The sequence below is a fragment of the Ylistrum balloti genome, unplaced genomic scaffold, assembly GCF_031769215.1.
Source record: "Ylistrum balloti isolate Yb309-2 unplaced genomic scaffold, AGI_CSIRO_Ybal_v1 Utg370332, whole genome shotgun sequence".
Classification (NCBI taxonomy): domain Eukaryota; kingdom Metazoa; phylum Mollusca; class Bivalvia; order Pectinida; family Pectinidae; genus Ylistrum; species Ylistrum balloti.
In genome coordinates, this window is record NW_026782241.1 from 557,134 (window position 1) to 571,264 (window position 14,131).

The following is a 14,131-nucleotide window of genomic DNA, read 5'->3' on the forward strand; positions in this document are numbered from 1 at the left end:
CCTGTAGCAATTATTGGGGGATTAAACCTGTAGCAGTTATTGGGTGATGAAACTTGTAGCAATTATTGGGTGATGAAACCTGTAGCAGTTATTGGGTGATGAAACCTGTAGCAATTATTGGGGGATTAAACCTGTAGCAATTATTGGGTGATGAAACTTGTAGCAATTATTGGGTGATGAAACCTGTAGCAGTTATTGGGTGATGAAACTTGTAGCAATTATTGGGTGATGAAACCTGTAGCAGTTATTGGGTGATGAAACCTGTAGCAGTTATTGGGTGATGAAACTTGTAGCAATTATTGGGTGATGAAACCTGTAGCAATTATTGGGTGATGAAACTTGTAGCAGTTATTGGGTGATGAAACTTGTAGCAATTATTGGGTGATGAAACCTGTAGCAGTTATTGGGTGATGAAACCTGTAGCAATTATTGGGGGATTAAACCTGTAGCAGTTATTGGGTGATGAAACCTGTAGCAATTATTGGGTGATGAAACCTGTAGCAATTAAACTTGTAGCAGTTATTGGGTGATGAAACCTGTAGCAATTATTGGGTGATGAAACCTGTAGCAGTTATTGGGTGATGAAACCTGTAGCAATTATTGGGTGATGAAACTTGTAGCAATTATTGGGTGATGAAACCTGTAGCAGTTATTGGGTGATGAAACCTGTAGCAATTATTGGGTGATGAAACCTGTAGCAATTATTGGGTGATGAAACCTGTAGCAATTATTGGGTGATGAAACCTGTAGCAGTTATTGGGTGATGAAACTTGTAGCAATTATTGGGTGATGAAACCTGTAGCAATTATTGGGTGATGAAACTTGTAGCAGTTATTGGGTGATGAAACCTGTAGCAATTATTGGGGGATTAAACCTGTAGCAGTTATTGGGTGATGAAACCTGTAGCAATTATTGGGTGATGAAACCTGTAGCAGTTATGGAGTGGTGAAACCTGTAGCATTTATTGGGTGATGTAACCTTAGCAATTATTGAGTGATGAAACCCTAACAGTTACTGGGTGATGAAACCTGTAGCAGTTATCGAAATATTCAAATTCACTCTTTTCTCATGGTTTGGAATGTGTCTGGCACCATCTTTTTCATCTGATTTGTCAGTCAAACCATACATAGGTTAATCTGCATGATGACATGTTTCAACACCACAACTAACATTAACTGTTTGTAATGTGAGGTGTCATATTGTTTTATGTTTAAGAGTATGAAAAAACCTGTGTTGTATAACTGTATTATGAGGTGTGATAGTGTTTTGTGTTTTGTAGTAAGGGAAGGTCTTTGTTGTATCCCTGTGTTGTGAGGTATGATATTGATTTTGAGTAAGAGAAAATCTTTGTCGTATCCCTGTGTTGTGAGGTATGATGGTGTTTTGTGTTTTGGAGTAAGAGAAAACCTTTGTTGTATCCCTGTGTTGTGAGATATGATGGTGTTTTGTGTTTTGGAGTAAGAGAAAATCTTTGTCATATCCCTGTGTTGTGAGGTATGATGGTGTTTTGTGTTTTGGAGTAAGAGAAAATCTTTGTCGTATCCCTGTGTTGTGAGGTATGATAGTGTTTTGTGTTTTGGAGTAAGAGAAAACCTTTGTTGTATCCCTGTTTTGTGAGATATGATGGTGTTTTGTGTTTTGGAGTAAGAGAAAACCTTTGTTGTATCCCTGTGTTGTGAGATATGATGGTGTTTTGTGTTTTGGAGTAAGAGAAAATCTTTGTCATATCCCTGTGTTGTGAGGTATGATGGTGTTTTGTGTTTTGGAGGAAGAGAAAATCTTTGTCGTATCCCTGTGTTGTGAGGTATGATGGTGTTTTGTGTTTTGGAGGAAGAGAAGATCTTTGTTGTATCCCTGTTTTGTGAGATATGATGGTGTTTTGTGTTTTGGAGTAAGAGAAAATCTTTGTCATATCCCTGTTTTGTGAGATATGATGGTGTTTTGTGTTTTGGAGTAAGAGAAAACCTTTGTTGTATCCCTGTGTTGTGAGGTATGATGGTGTTTTGTGTTTTGGAGGAAGAGAAAATCTTTGTTGTATCCCTGTGTTGTGAGGTATGATGGTGTTTTGTGTTTTGGAGGAAGAGAAAATCTTTGTTGTATCCCTGTTTTGTGAGGTATGATGGTGTTTTGTGTTTTGGAGGAAGAGAAAACCTTTGTTGTATCCCTGTGTTGTGAGGTATGATGGTGTTTTGTGTTTTGGAGGAAGAGAAGATCTTTGTTGTATCCCTGTTTTGTGACATCGTATGAAGTTTTACATGTTTACCAGAGTGATGTGTTATTTCGTATGTCATGCAGATGAGAATATCATTTGTGTATTATGTTATTATACAGCATTGAGAGTGCTTGCATTGAACTCATACTTACAACTATCCACTGGCATAAAATACACAGCCCTATATCATATAGTCAGGCACATGGACAAGCTTGTTGCTTCATCTCCACCTTTCGTCTTTTATTTTGAAATATATTTGATATAATGGTAGGTAAGAAATGTTTATACACCAGAAAGGAGGGTCTTGATTTTTTTTTTTTTTTTAATTGATATTGTTTTGAGGCATTAAATGACTGGTCTTCAGCTTTCATAGATCTTACCCACTTATATTTCCATACCTAAGTTTGATTATTGATTTTAAATCACTTCTTTCATGGGGAATGAATATTCATAACTGTTAGTATGATACATTGTGTCATCATAATTTTTGTTTGGTGTTATGGTAAAATAGTGGGCACATACTTCATTAGAAAAGTCTTTGATAATCTGCAACTTAACATTAAAAATTCGAGCTCTGTAAACCATGAAATCTACTGATGCATATGGCATCTAGCCAACTAACAAAGCATGGGGTGAGCTTGTATTGCCTTCTTACACTTGTGGATAGGTTTGCTTACCTGCTGATTTGGTGAGCTTTCTTACCTGTGCTGTGGGTGAGCTTTCTTACCTGTTGATTGGGTGAGCTTTCTTACCTGTGCTGTGGGTGAGCTTTCTTACCTGTTGATTGGGTGCGCTTTCTTACCTGTGCTGTGGGTGGGTTAGCTTTACTGTGTTGTGGGTGGGTTTGATTACCCCTGGTGTGGGTGGGTTGGATTACCTGTGTTGTGGGTGGGTTGGATTACCCGTGGTGTAGGTGGGTTAGCTTTACTGTGTTGTGGGTGGGTTGGATTACCTGTGTTATGGATGAGTTTGATTACCTGTGGTGTGGGTGGGTTTTATTACCCATGGTGTGGGTGGGTTAGCTTTACTGTGTTGTAGGTGGGTTGGATTACCTGTGGTGTAGGTAATTTTGCTTACCTGTGTTGTGGGTGGAATCGCTTACCTATGATTCGGGCGGGCTTGATTCCCTGTTTTGCGGGCATGGTTTGCTTACAAGTAATTATTGTGCAAGTGCTTAACTGAGATCATATACAGTTGCTTACCTGTGGCATGGGTGATTTTCCTTTACCTGTGATATAGGTTGGTATACTTACCCACAGTGTGGATGGTTTTGCTTACCTGTGATAAGATGGAGATGTATATCAGTGGTGTGGAAGGGGTTCCCTACCTGCAATATAGGTTGAGTTGCTTACCCATGGTGTGACTGGGTTACTTTCCTGTGGTTCAGGTGGAGGTTCCCTACCTGTGGTGTCAGTGATTTTTCTTACCTGTGATATAGGTTGAGTTGCCTACCCATGATGTGAGTGGGGTTACTTTCCTGTGGTTTAGGTGAAGATGAATGCCTTTGGTATGGATGTGGATGCTTACCTGTGATATAGGTGGTATGCTTAAACTGTGATATAGTTTGAGATGAATACTTGTAATATGGGGTTGGGGAGGGGGGTGGGGGGGTTTGCTTACCTGTGATCAAAGTGGAAATACATACCTGTGGGTTGTTTACCTGTGGTATGGGATTTTATTTTTTTGTTTATAACTTGTAGCGTTATCTCTTGTCTGGAAATCTAAATGTTGTCTATTTATACTTGTCAATAGATAAATTGCCTATCTATACTGTCGGTAGATTTGATTACCTATGCACATTGTCAGTATGTAAAATTGCCTATTTATATTTGTCAATAGGCTTCATTGCCTGATCACACTGTCAGTAGGTTTGATTGCCCCTTCACACTTCCATTTATCAATCAATATTTCTTCTGCTGCATTATTGGACAAATTATTACCTCCCCTTCCCAACACACTTAGTACCACAATCCGGACTGCTTTCCCTTCTCTAATCTTGTCACTCCAGAAGTAATTATCTCCCCTTCCGTGCGCTTTTGTTTTCAGGTTTATAGTTTTACACAGGTCTGTTGGCTGATACGCTGGTCTGATAAATGACACACTGATCCAATGGGTTATACACTGGTCTATTTGATTATCCATAGGTCTATAGGATTGTACACAGGTGTTTAGTGTGATACACTGATCTGGAGGTTGATATACTGATCTGGAGGTTGATACACTGGTCTGTAGTGTGATACACTGGTCTGTAGGGTGATACACTGGTCTGTAGTGTGATACACTGGTCTGTAGGTCTGTAGGTCTGTAGGGTGATATACTGGTCTGTATGGTGATACACTGGTCTGTAGGGTGATATACTGGTCTGTAGGGTGATACACTGGTCTGTAGGGTAATACACTGGTCCATTGGGTAATACACTGGTCTGTAGTGTGATACACTGGTCTGTAGGGTGATACACTGGTCTGTAGGGTGATACACTGGTCTGTAGGGTGATATACTGGTCTGTAGGGTGATACACTGGTCTGTAGTGTGATACACTGGTCTGTAGGGTGATACACTGGTCTGTAGGGTGATACACTGGTCTGTAGTGTGATACACTGGTCTGTAGGGTGTGTAGTGTGATACACTGGTCTGTAGGGTAATACACTGGTCTGTAGGGTGATACACTGGTCTGTAGGGTGATACACTGATCTGGAGGTTGATACACTGATCTGTAGGGTGATACACTGGTCTGTAGTGTGATACACTGGTCTGTAGGGTGATACACTGGTCTGTAGGGTGATACACTGATCTGGAGGTTGATACACTGGTCCATTGGGTGATACACTGGTCCATTAGGTGATACACTGGTCTGTAGGGTATATACTGGTCCATTTGGTAATACACTGGTTTATTAGGGGATATAGGGTGATACACTGGTCATTGTAGGGTGGTAATACACTGGTCCATGTAGGGTAATACACTGGATCTGTCCATTGGGTAATACACTGGTCTGTTAGGGTGATACACTGGTCTGTAGGGTGATACACTGGTGTATGTAGGGTGATACATAGGGTGATACACTGGTCCATTAGGGTGATACACTGGTCTATTGGGTAATACTGGTCCAGGTGATACACTGATCTGTAGGGTGATACACTGGTCTGTAGGGTGATACACTGGTCTGTAGGGTGATACACTGGTCTGTAGGGTGATACACTGGTCTGTAGGGTGATACACTGGTCTGTAGGGTGATACACTGGTCTGTAGGGTGATACACTGATCTGGAGGTTGATACACTGATCTGTAGGGTGATACACTGGTCTGTAGTGTGATACACTGGTCTGTAGGGTGATACACTGATCTGGAGGTTGATACACTGGTCCATTGGGTGATACACTGGTCCATTAGGTGATACACTGGTCCATTGGGTAATACAATGGTCCATAGGGTAATACAATGGTCCATTTGGTAATACACTGGTTTATTAGGGGATATATAAGGTGATACACTGGTCCATTGGGTGATACACTGGTCCATTGGGTAATACACTGGTCCATTGGGTAATACACTGGTCCATTGGGTGATACAGTGGTCCATTGGGTAATACACTGGTCAATTAAGTTCACTGGTCCATTAGGTGATACACTGGTCCATTGGGTGATACACTGGTGTATTAGGGGATATATAAGGTGATACACTGGTCCATTGGGTAATACACTGGTCCATTGGGTGATACACTGGTCTATTGGGTAATACACTGGTCCATTTGGTGATACACTGGTCCATTGGGTGATACACTGGTGTATTAGGTGATATATAAGATAATACACTGGTCCATTGGGTGATACACTGGTGTATTAGGTGATATATAAGATAATACACTGGTCCATTGGGTGATACACTGGTTCATTGGGTGATACACTGGTGTATTAGGTGATATATAAGATAATACACTGGTCTATTGGGTAATACACTGGTCCATTTGGTGATACACTGGTCCATTGGATGATACACTGGTGTATTAGGTGATATATAAGATAATACACTGGTCCATTGGGTGATACACTGGTGTATTAGGGGATATATAAGGTGATACACTGGTCCATTGGGTGATACACTGGTGTATTAGGTGATATATAAGATAATACACTGGTCCATTGGGTGATACACTGGTGTATTAGGTGATATATAAGATAATACACTGGTCCATTGGGTGATACACTGGTTCATTGGGTGATACACTGGTGTATTAGGTGATATAAAAGATAATACACTGGTCCATTGGGTGATACACTGATGTATTAGGTGATATATAAGATAATACACTGGTCCATTGGGTGATACACTGGTCCATTGGGTGATACACTGGTGTATTAGGTGATACACTGGTCCATTGGGTGATACACTGGTGTATTAGGTGATACACTGGTCCATGGGGTGATACACTGGTCCATTGGGTAATACACTGGTCCATTGGGTGATACACTGGTGTATTAGGTGATATATAAGGTAATACACTGGTCGTTTAGGTGATGTACAGGTTTGACCTTTCAGTATATAAAATACTTACTTTTGTAGTATCATCTTCTGATACCTTTTTAAACAATCTGCTGTTTGAACATTTAGACTATGTCAGCATCCCTATATATGTGGTTTTTTTTTTTTTTTATAAATCAGTATTTTTTTTCTAATAAGTCTGCACTAGTAAGTTGATTGAAATGGATATTTAAATGTGTTTGAAAGCCTGTATATATGATATGTAAATTTTCATTCCATAAAAAATGTTTTGTTAGGGAGGGGAGAATGGCGGAGGATCTGGAGACTCAAAAAAGTCAACTCTCTGATATGTAAAAGTTGCTTTTTTTTTTCCCCCTTGAAAAATAGATAATTAGGGGGTTAACTTTTTTATAAGCATTGATTAGTTGATATTAGTATTTTCAGGATTGCTACAAAACGTGGAAGTTTCTTATCTGTCGCTGTGTGTTATAGCTCTGTCATGTTTTGTGTGGTATCACAGTCTTGTATTTCACAAAATTAGTCATCACTTTTGAAGCTAGAAGTAGATTATGGCTTATTAGTCACTGTAGATACATGGATGTTTGTAACATAGACCTGCTCTGCTTCCTTTACATCAGGGAGAAGAACTGCGAGGAAATAGACACCATGCAGAAAGTATTTGGTAACGAGGTAAGTTATACTTCTTTCCAACTCTATTAGCATTTCAATACAGTGTTTGATCAAATTCTTTATTTGATTCATGAGGGTGTGAACAGCTTAGCGACTACAAGTCTTTTGCCTCACATCTCTCGTACAAACTATGAAAAGACTTAAAAAGTGTCACTTTAATTAAACAACAAATTATTCAAACACTACTGGTATTTTACAATGACTTGTGTACAAACAAGTTATAATTGTTTAATACAATAACAGATATGAATACCCTCAACAGCTCAAAACACAATGTTAAGTGTCAGCATTCAGGATTGAGACAAGTTATTCTATTCTATAACACATATTTCTATGGGAATTCGGGAGTGATGTAAGATATCATCATGTATATTCATGAAACACCTTATCTTTAAAAAAAATAGATGAAATTAAACTCACTTGTCAAATTTATTGTCACTATTAAATATATTATGCAGTTATACAGAATTTTTAAGAAAATGAACATAACAACTGACATTAAAGGTGAAATGCTGTGTGACAACAGCATATTGATTGAGGTCAGATCTAAGGGCAATGTAACCTTAACATTCCCTATCAGTAACTTTCCCAGCATGTATAATGTACCATATCTTTCGGATAATAAGCTGCAACTGTTTTCCTTGTTGATCAGGCATGCAGATTACATATACAAAGCATATGTGGACAAACATTATCAGGAGAACAGAGGGAAAAATTTGTAGTGTACTGGTACTGCCTTTCTTACGAGTATCTGCCCACCACATTTGTGACTGAGACAGATCATATAGAAATGTCACTTGTAATCGTATACAGAATTATTTTAAGGTTTCAATGAAAACAACATTTTCATGGGTAATGGAGGTAAGTCAGTTTTTTTTAATAATGGTACTTGATTGTGGTACACTGAAGTATTCACTGTAGGCCAGTATGGAAGGTGGCAAATGTCAACAGATGCATCAAATTTCCACAATTTTACAGAGATGGTCTATGTGGTTCAATTTTTGTAGCAAGTTTGATGTAAATTTGCTGTTTGTGTTGACAGGTGACAGTCCAGGACTGTATGTTTGCCTTGGAGGAGACTAAATGGGATGTCCAGCGTGCCATCAAGTATGTGAAACTGAAACAGCTGCTCAGTGCTCAGCTTGGTGATGTCCACCTCTGCAAGGAAGCGCTGATGACCTGTGACTGGGACGTGCAGCGTGCTGCCAACTTTATGTTGTCTAGTCCGCTGCCTAGTCCTGAATGTGTGGACGTGTGATCCTGGATAGACAGAACTTCTCCAGCTACACCAGAAGAACACCAGTCAGAAACAGTGTTGGTTTATTAAAGCTAACATTCACACTGTTATGACATTGACAATTCTAAGGCAAAATTCAACAAGGGGAGCAACTCTTAGTTGTACTTAATGTGTTCCCTTGCAATTCAAACGAGAGAAGCCAGCTACAAATCAAGCTTTACTGTAGACAGGATCATAACATTGTGATCCTAAAAACTTTGGCATGAGATTTTTAATATTGTGTTCACCTATTGAAAAGTGTTACATTTATCACAAAAAAATTTCATCGAAATATGAGGAATGGAATTATTTTTTGCTGCTACTCTCAAAGACCATGTCACTTCTCAGTCATGTTCTGTGGACATGAGGACTGCTTTAGTGCAAGTAGTCTGACCCAGCATTTTGACTTTTCCTTGGAGTTATAATGGGCGAGTTCAATTAGTCCAATTGTACAGGTGTGTCTATGCAGGATCAGACCATTCCTTATCATAGGGGTAGGTCAGAGTAGACACTCACCCATCACCGTGGTGAAAGGTCATCATGCTGGTGAAGACTGAGGACGCCATTGGAGCCTTGATTTTCTACACATACTCTTTACTATTATATAAACATGAGTGCAGAACTTCACTTGTGTACAGATATTTAAGACGAGTGTGTAGGAGACATTTTGTGGGGAATATGTCATCGCTTTTAATACCTATTATGGAGGAGTGCTAAGATATTTCTTCCTTTCTGGAGATAACTTCTTTCGTTTAAATTTCAACTATTGTGTATTTTGTTGATGTGATGACCAAACCTTACATTGATTGAATTCATTGGTAATCAGAGGTAAGAAATATAAGTCACCTTTGATGCCACGCTCAATACTTGTTTATCCTTTTTTAACAGAGCTTGATAATGTGAAAATGATGTCACCAGATCTGAGTGAAAGGAGAAGTCTTTCTGTTACTGTTCTAGAACAGTTTTGTTGTATAGAATTTCATCTCATGTATACTTATTCTGTAAATCTTTCAAAGACTTCAATTTTGATGTCACAAAGGGAGATAACAAGGAATATGAGGAATTCTTTGTTTAAGTATTTATAGGATATTGGAGCTCGGTCACGGTAGATTTTTATCTTCCATCAATAAATATGTTGCTTTACTTTACTGATATATTGTGTGGAGAAAGTGATCAGAAGTCACCGTTAAATCATTTGATTTCTGCGCGTGTAAAAGTCTAGTGCTATCAATCTGGTTTGTACCTCATTATAGAGACTCATTGGACTTAATGGTTTACTTGTTGTTGAGTTGATTGTGGAGAATGAAGTTGTGTGTATAAAACAGGGGTCTTTTAGGCCTGTGGAATTCTTACGTCAGGTGTCATATAAAATGTCCGTACCTACCTGATGAATGTTCGTCACATGTTTTTTCTTTAAAGAACACTCATACATCTGTTAATGTCGGTGCTACATGTGTTCTACATGTACAGGTTAGTATGATCAATTTTTTCAACATTTAATTATGAAACAAACAAACTAGTGATCATTAATATATAAAATGCTTCCACACTGCCATAAAACATGTATAGACTTGTCTTAGAAGTGTATTTTGGTTTGAAATTTACAGCAACTTTATCAGAAAATAATTTAACTTCTGTTCCAGTTATTTTGAGCTTATATTATTTGCAAATGTAATCAATGCAAATTTGTTTTCTTTTTCATAAAAATGTTTCAAATTATAAAAACCATGTATACATGTTTCAACTGGATAGAAACTTTACATTATGAACCTGTGTTCATATATGGAATCAGAAAGGCATATAGGGAAAATCATAACGATCTGTAATATACCCCTGTAAGAAAGGCCTGGAGACAATTTAAACCTTACTGTATAAGTTGTTAAGGTGGAGGAGTTACTTTTTTCGCCATTTTCGAGGTTTGACTAAAAATTGCAAAGATACATCAGAAATACAGTCTTTAGAGAAGAATTGAACCATTTTCACTGAATTGAAAAAACTTTATACATTAATACAGTAAACAGTCACCTACTGTTTTAGTTATGTTGAGCCTAGTCTCTGTGTTAATGAGTTTACATGTTCTCTGTTTCTTCGACTATTGATCTGACAGTCAATGTAGTTTTGTGAAAATGTTCAGTTATTTCTGTTATAATGGAAGAGCATTTTTTTTACTAATTAAAGAAACACCTTACAGTTTTTACAGTAATATGGAAAGTACATTGAAATAAAACTTGCAGAAAACAAGGGATGGAGGGTTAATCTTAATTACTGGGATGAATCAGACAATGACAGAAATTAATCCTCAATATAGGCTGTGTTTTAGACACAGGTATATATATACCAAATATATGATACGCATCTAACTTGCCAGGTCTGTTGTAAGATATACAAAGTGAACATTTGTTTAAGATACCATAGAAATTGTGTACTTATGTAATGATAAAATGTTATCTGGTATATACGATATAGAGTGTAACATGTAAGTACATAATATAATATTACTACTGACGTATCTTGCTTTTAAGTCTCCTGATGCAAAAGTTCAGGATGACCTATAGCCGTTGTGTTTTGTGAGCCGCTGATCGCTGTGTGACATCTGCCGTACGTAAACTTTTCAGATGACCAGCTTCTTCTTAAAGGATAATGATTTAGATGAAACTTGTCGGAGACAATCCTCTGATGATCCCAATCAAAACTTGGTTAAAAAATCCATGATTGGAACTCTTTATTACATTCTCATATTGTCATTGAGCAAAATCTCAGTTGATATAAACTATCTATATTCTTAACAGTCCGAAATTTAAAAAAAAAATAGCTACCATATTTGGAGGAGGGATTTAGGCATTTGAGGCATTTAACAATCATCTGTTTTAGAATTTACTGGTTTATCTAAAACAGATTCAACAATGCACTGCTAAAAAAGGAATTTGATATGTTGTACTATTTTTCTCCTAATGATACTGCTCTGCAGTAAGCTACAATACAATCACATGACCACTAAGCCCAGAAGGCGTCGTCTTTTGCAGAAATTATATTTATTTATATAAGAGCATAATATGAGTAATATTAACGTGTACTTAATGTATATTTTGTTGTTTATTTCAGTATATATGAATCACCAATTAAATGTAGTGAACAAGAATACAAATTTTAATTTTTCAGCAGATTTCAAAGTTTTAGAAATCATTTTTTGAAATACAGATGTACATTTTGTAAAACTGAACTTGTTAAAGTTCAATGGTGAGATTACATATTTATTACAAATTTTGTTTTCATGTAATAAATCTATAAGATAGTTCATGCTTTGTACTTACAAGGCTGAAGTCTTTTCTTCTCAACAGATCATAGAAATTTTTGTGATGGGGGGAAAAAGTGCAAAAACTTTTATCTATGAAACAGCCATAATATTATTATTGAAGTTGTGATTGCTTTGTCGCCCTACCAGACAGGAAAACCAGATGTGTGTTTCAATATTTCAAAATGCCTTTTCTTTACTTAATCAATTGAATTATCACAACCTCATATTCAGTGCAATATCTATTAATAACTATTATGATCATTAGTATATAGTAAAAAACATAATATTATGGTATACAGTAGTATATATTATATATCTAAACAGAGTGCTCAAACAAAAGTGACATATATGTTTCTCACCCTGGGATATAGATGTGACAGTTTTGCTTGTGATTGGCTTTATTTTGTTTTTATTTGACAGTGATCACACCGTGCATTATCAATGACCAGGCTCTGTTAGAATATGCAAGCTGATGTTGTGCCATACTATTTAAGACAGATATAAGGAGAGGCTTAAGTAAGCCAGAACTCCTTCACATATGCCAATTCTCTCATCCTATACATTTTATATACGTGTTAGGTAGCATTTACTTTCTAATACAAAATGTTCTCTTCCATTAAAATGTTTCAGTTTATGTTATCATGTGATTTGTGTTGTTTGTTGAAAATTTATTTATCTTTTCCTACACCCACAGTCATCTTGTCACACCTAAAGACATCTGTCACACCTACAGTCTTCTTGTCACACCTAAAGACATCTGTCACACCTACAGTCTTCTTGTCACACCTAAAGACATCTGTCACACCTACAGTCTTCTTGTCACACCTAAAGACATCTGTCACACCTACAGTCTTCTTGTCAAACCCACAGTCATATCTCACACCTGCAGTCATCTCTCACACCTGCAGACATCTCTCACACCTACAGTCATCTCGTCACACCTACAGTCATCTCGTCACTCATGCAGTCATCTCATCACACCTAGTCATCTCGTCACACCTGCAGTCATCTCGTCACACCCACAGTCTTCTCCTCACACCTAAAGACATCTGTCACACCCACAGTCATCTCGTCACACCTAAAGACATCTGTCACACCCACAGTCATCTCGTCACACCTAAAGACATCTGTCACACCTACAGTCTTCTTGTCAAACCCACAGTCATATTTCACACCTGCAGTCATCTCGTCACACCTACAGTCATCTCTCACACCTACAGTCATCTCGTCACACCTGCAGTCATCTCGTCACACACACAGTCTTCTCCTCACACCTAAATCATCTGTCACACCCACAGTCATCTCCTCACACCCACTATCATCTCACACCCAGTGTTCTATATTTGTGTTTGGTATTCCACAAGTTATCCTTATCAAGTCTCCATGTAATCCAGATGTTGGATTATCTTGTCTCTCTATTGACTTAATAGTCTGAGAGTCCCCTGGACACATATACCAGCCTATTAATGTTAGTATTAATCTAAGAACTCATTTTTCACACGTTGGTACAAGATTTTCTTTTTATTATTCATGCAAAAAAAAATGCTTACACACAAAGTGAACAAAACCATGTCTGATAAAAGCTGTCCTGCATAGGTCTGTTCTGAAAGTACTCCAGCATTTGGAGAGAAAGACATTTATGGAAGAGGCTCCAATTGGTTACAAAATAAAAAGATAATGATGACATTGCACAGGTGACTGATAGCTGTCCAGCAGTATGCTTAGTGATTGGGTGTCAACACCTGTAGGTAAAGAAAACAGTCATTATTACCAAATTCCTCAACAGTTACATCACATCAAAACCTCTTTAATCTAGGCACTTTGATTATAATGAAAGCTTTTCAAATTGGACAGAATTACTGTAAAATCACGTTTCTGGGGCTTACTTTTCATGGGTTTTTTTTAAATACTTAAACAGTTTGAACATGTTTATGAATTACTGAATTAAGAGTACCCAAGGAAAATAACTTCCCAAATAAAATAAATGGTTTTACAGTATATTACAGTTGTAGTTATTCTAGATATTAAACCTCCTTAATACAAACAACTTGACTACTTCAATACAAGACATTTACAAACCAGGAACATTACATCCAATTTATTTCAGTCCAGTCATATTCATTATATCATAACCATGCCTTTTTAAACCGCCACTTCCTTACAGCAAAACCTCTTTAAT

General features: G+C 37.4%; 1 protein-coding gene across 6 annotated transcripts in view; it reads left to right on the plus strand.

The window, feature by feature from the left end:
- LOC132553540 (activated Cdc42 kinase-like) overlaps window positions 1-12,591 on the plus strand; it is a 101,597-nt gene extending 89,006 nt beyond the window's left edge. For 5 of the 6 annotated variants that reach the window (XM_060217789.1, XM_060217790.1, XM_060217788.1 and 2 more), the window contains 2 exons: window positions 7,330-7,381; window positions 8,424-8,511. In XM_060217789.1, coding sequence (XP_060073772.1) covers window positions 7,330-7,352 — 23 coding nt within the window. In that variant the 3' untranslated portion in view covers window positions 7,353-7,381; window positions 8,424-8,511. Of the gene's footprint in view, window positions 1-7,329; window positions 7,382-8,423 lie in introns of all 6 variants that reach the window. The other variant, XM_060217793.1, reaches the window with a different exon arrangement.
- Window positions 12,592-14,131: the final 1,540 nt, after the last annotated feature.